This window comes from Pteropus vampyrus, unplaced genomic scaffold, assembly GCF_000151845.1.
Source record: "Pteropus vampyrus isolate Shadow unplaced genomic scaffold, Pvam_2.0 Scaffold396, whole genome shotgun sequence".
Taxonomy (NCBI): domain Eukaryota; kingdom Metazoa; phylum Chordata; class Mammalia; order Chiroptera; family Pteropodidae; genus Pteropus; species Pteropus vampyrus.
Window position 1 is genome coordinate 277,438 of NW_011889177.1, and position 2,502 is coordinate 279,939.

The following is a 2,502-nucleotide window of genomic DNA, read 5'->3' on the forward strand; positions in this document are numbered from 1 at the left end:
GGGGTGTCTGCTTTCTCCTTGGAGCGGTCTCAGGGGGTGCGTGTAGCCTCAGGCAGACACTCGAATGATCTGCTTTCACTGTGCTCATCAGCGATTTGCCTGTATCCAGTCACACAGCTCAAAGACATGCGCTTCCTGCCAGACTGTTTCCCTGACTCTGAGCCTCGGCACAGGGGTCCCGACCGCCACAGAGCTATGCGCCTGTCGCCGTCACTGCTCTGGTCAGCTTAGCCCATTCAGAAAGTTCACAGGCAAAGTCGCTGGGACAAACCCCACATCCCAGGCAGAAAGGACACACCCCAGTGGGCAGGCAGGGGGTCCCCCCACACTCGGCCATCTCTGCCCCCCAGGGTGGGGGGAGCGGCTCACCTCGCAGGCCGTCTCCGCCCCAGGTGCCGCCGTCTTCGGAGCTGCCCGCCGGCTCCCTGGGCCTCCCTCCGGCTCCTCTCCCAGGCCCGCGCCACTGCCTGGCCGCCCCCCCGCCGTGCACGGCATCGGCGAGCACGCGGGCCACCGCATCGAGGTCCATAGGGCGCGGCCTCTCCACGCCGAGCGGGAGCTTCCCAGGCTCCTTCCGGGGGGTCGGAGTCAGCGCTCCTAGAGGGACATGCACACAGTGACAGTGACACATGAGTCGCCGGGTGTCGACGTGTCGGGCAGCAGTGGCGGCTGCACCGGCTGACCCAGACGTGGGGCGCAGCCCCCACCCATGCAGGTGCAGGCGGTGCTCAGTGAACATCCGATCAGTTTGCTGAATGTGGACCACACGTGGCCTCTGGCCGTTCCCGCCGTTCGGTGCCTCTGACAGGTCAAGGTGGACGTCGGACCCGCAGAGAATGGTGAACGAGCTTGGAACCGGCCGGGAGGACGGAAAGCAGGGCCCTGACGCAGTGACAGGGCCGCTTGGCCGGGCGGAGGGCGCTGGGCAACGGCGTCACGGTCTTCGGGCTGCGAGGCCCGAGGATGAGCTCGTTCTCTCTGGCTTGGGGAAGAGATGCCACGACACTGGGGTGGGCGCGGCGCCCAGGGCACCCGCCTGGCACAACCATGCACCCCACTGACACCCATTGCTCCGTCCACAGCCTGCGGCTGGGAGAGAAAAGCCTCGTGTGACTCTGTGGCCACCGCGGCCACCGTGGCCCGTGCACTGTTTACGTGCACCACACGTGCACCGCATCTACACGCGTGGTGTGTCTGATGGTGGCTTCGTATGTCAGCACGAAACTCAGAGGCGTTTCCCCTGACGCGACGCGAGACGCAGGTTCAGTCGCGAAGCCCCCTCCTCTGACCTCTGCTGGGAGGCAGGTGACAGAGAGGACAGGAACCATAGCTGTGTTTGCCAGAGGCGGGAAGTCCTCGTCCTCTGCACCTCGGTCTGGGGACCTCGCCTCCCCCCTGCACTCCAAGTCCCCGCCCCCCAGCACCGCCCTCCCCAACAGCGCCAACCAGCACCGGACCATGGTGATGAACACGTCCCGGGGCCTACGGTGGGGCCCCCGGTGGGCGGCCTCAGCTACCTTCAGACTTGGACCCAGGCTCCGCCAGAGTCTCTCCGCAGCTTACGTGTTTACATTGTGCTCACTTATTCATTTGACCACGAAGCGCGTTACTTTTATAATCATGTAAAATATAACAAATGTTCCCTATGTGGGGAGCGGGTACCTCTTAGGCGTTTCTCCTAAGTGGTTGGTGGTATCTTGAGCAATTACTCTGAACGTAAAAGTAATACATCTTCCTTGTCAAACAAATGAACAAAAACAATTGAATTACTGTACAGAAGATGACAAGTGAGGTGAGCCTGGGGGCCGAGCCCCGGGAGGGCCTTCGGGGTGGACGGGAGAGGGGGTCCACGCTCCTCTGTTCACGGGAGACCTGCCGCCCCCTGTCTGCGGCTGGAGTTCCGCCTGTGGGTTTGGGACACAACCGGCTGAAGCCACAGATTCGTCTCCCACGACGCACAGCAGTGAAATGGACGGCAGCAGTTTTCAGACCCCGAGCCGCAGGCCGAGCCGCCTGTGAGCTAACAGTAGAGAAAAGTGTGCCTGGCCCAGGACGGCTGTGTCCTACGGCTGCGTCCGACAGAGGCTGAGGGCTGGGCCGGCCCCGTCAACTCCAGGGCTCCTGCCCCTCCGGGCCGACGCAGGCACGTGTGGTGTCACAGCCGCGAGCAGAGACGCGCTTTGGAATCAGAGACGCGCGTGTCACAGCCGTCGCTGCTGTTTTGAGAGACGTGTGTACGTTGGGACCCTCCGCCTCGACAGGGACAGTCTCGGACCCGAAACTGAGTCAGTGGACGACAGGCAGGTGTGACCTTTCCATTCCGTTCCAGGGCCATCTACTCCCAGCAAGCAGCCTGTCCTTCCGGGGGCCTATTACCTCCGCAAGGTCTTATCTCACTGTTCCCTCTGAGTCCACTGCCAAGGCCGGCTCGTCTCAGGGACGGGGAGACGGCGGGGCCGGGGCGGGGAGGGAGGCGCCGCCTCGGAGAGCTGGAGCCCAGGC

At 63.7% G+C, this 2,502-nt stretch overlaps 1 protein-coding gene across 1 annotated transcript in view; it reads right to left on the reverse strand.

Annotated features, from left to right (window-relative positions):
• The window catches only part of PTPRN2 (protein tyrosine phosphatase, receptor type N2), a 269,989-nt gene that overhangs the window by 257,414 nt on the left and 10,073 nt on the right, over positions 1 to 2,502 (reverse strand). Inside the window, exon 2 of the mRNA XM_023523601.1 lies at positions 370 to 597. Coding sequence (XP_023379369.1) covers positions 370 to 597 — 228 coding nt within the window. The remainder of the gene's footprint in view (positions 1 to 369; positions 598 to 2,502) is intronic.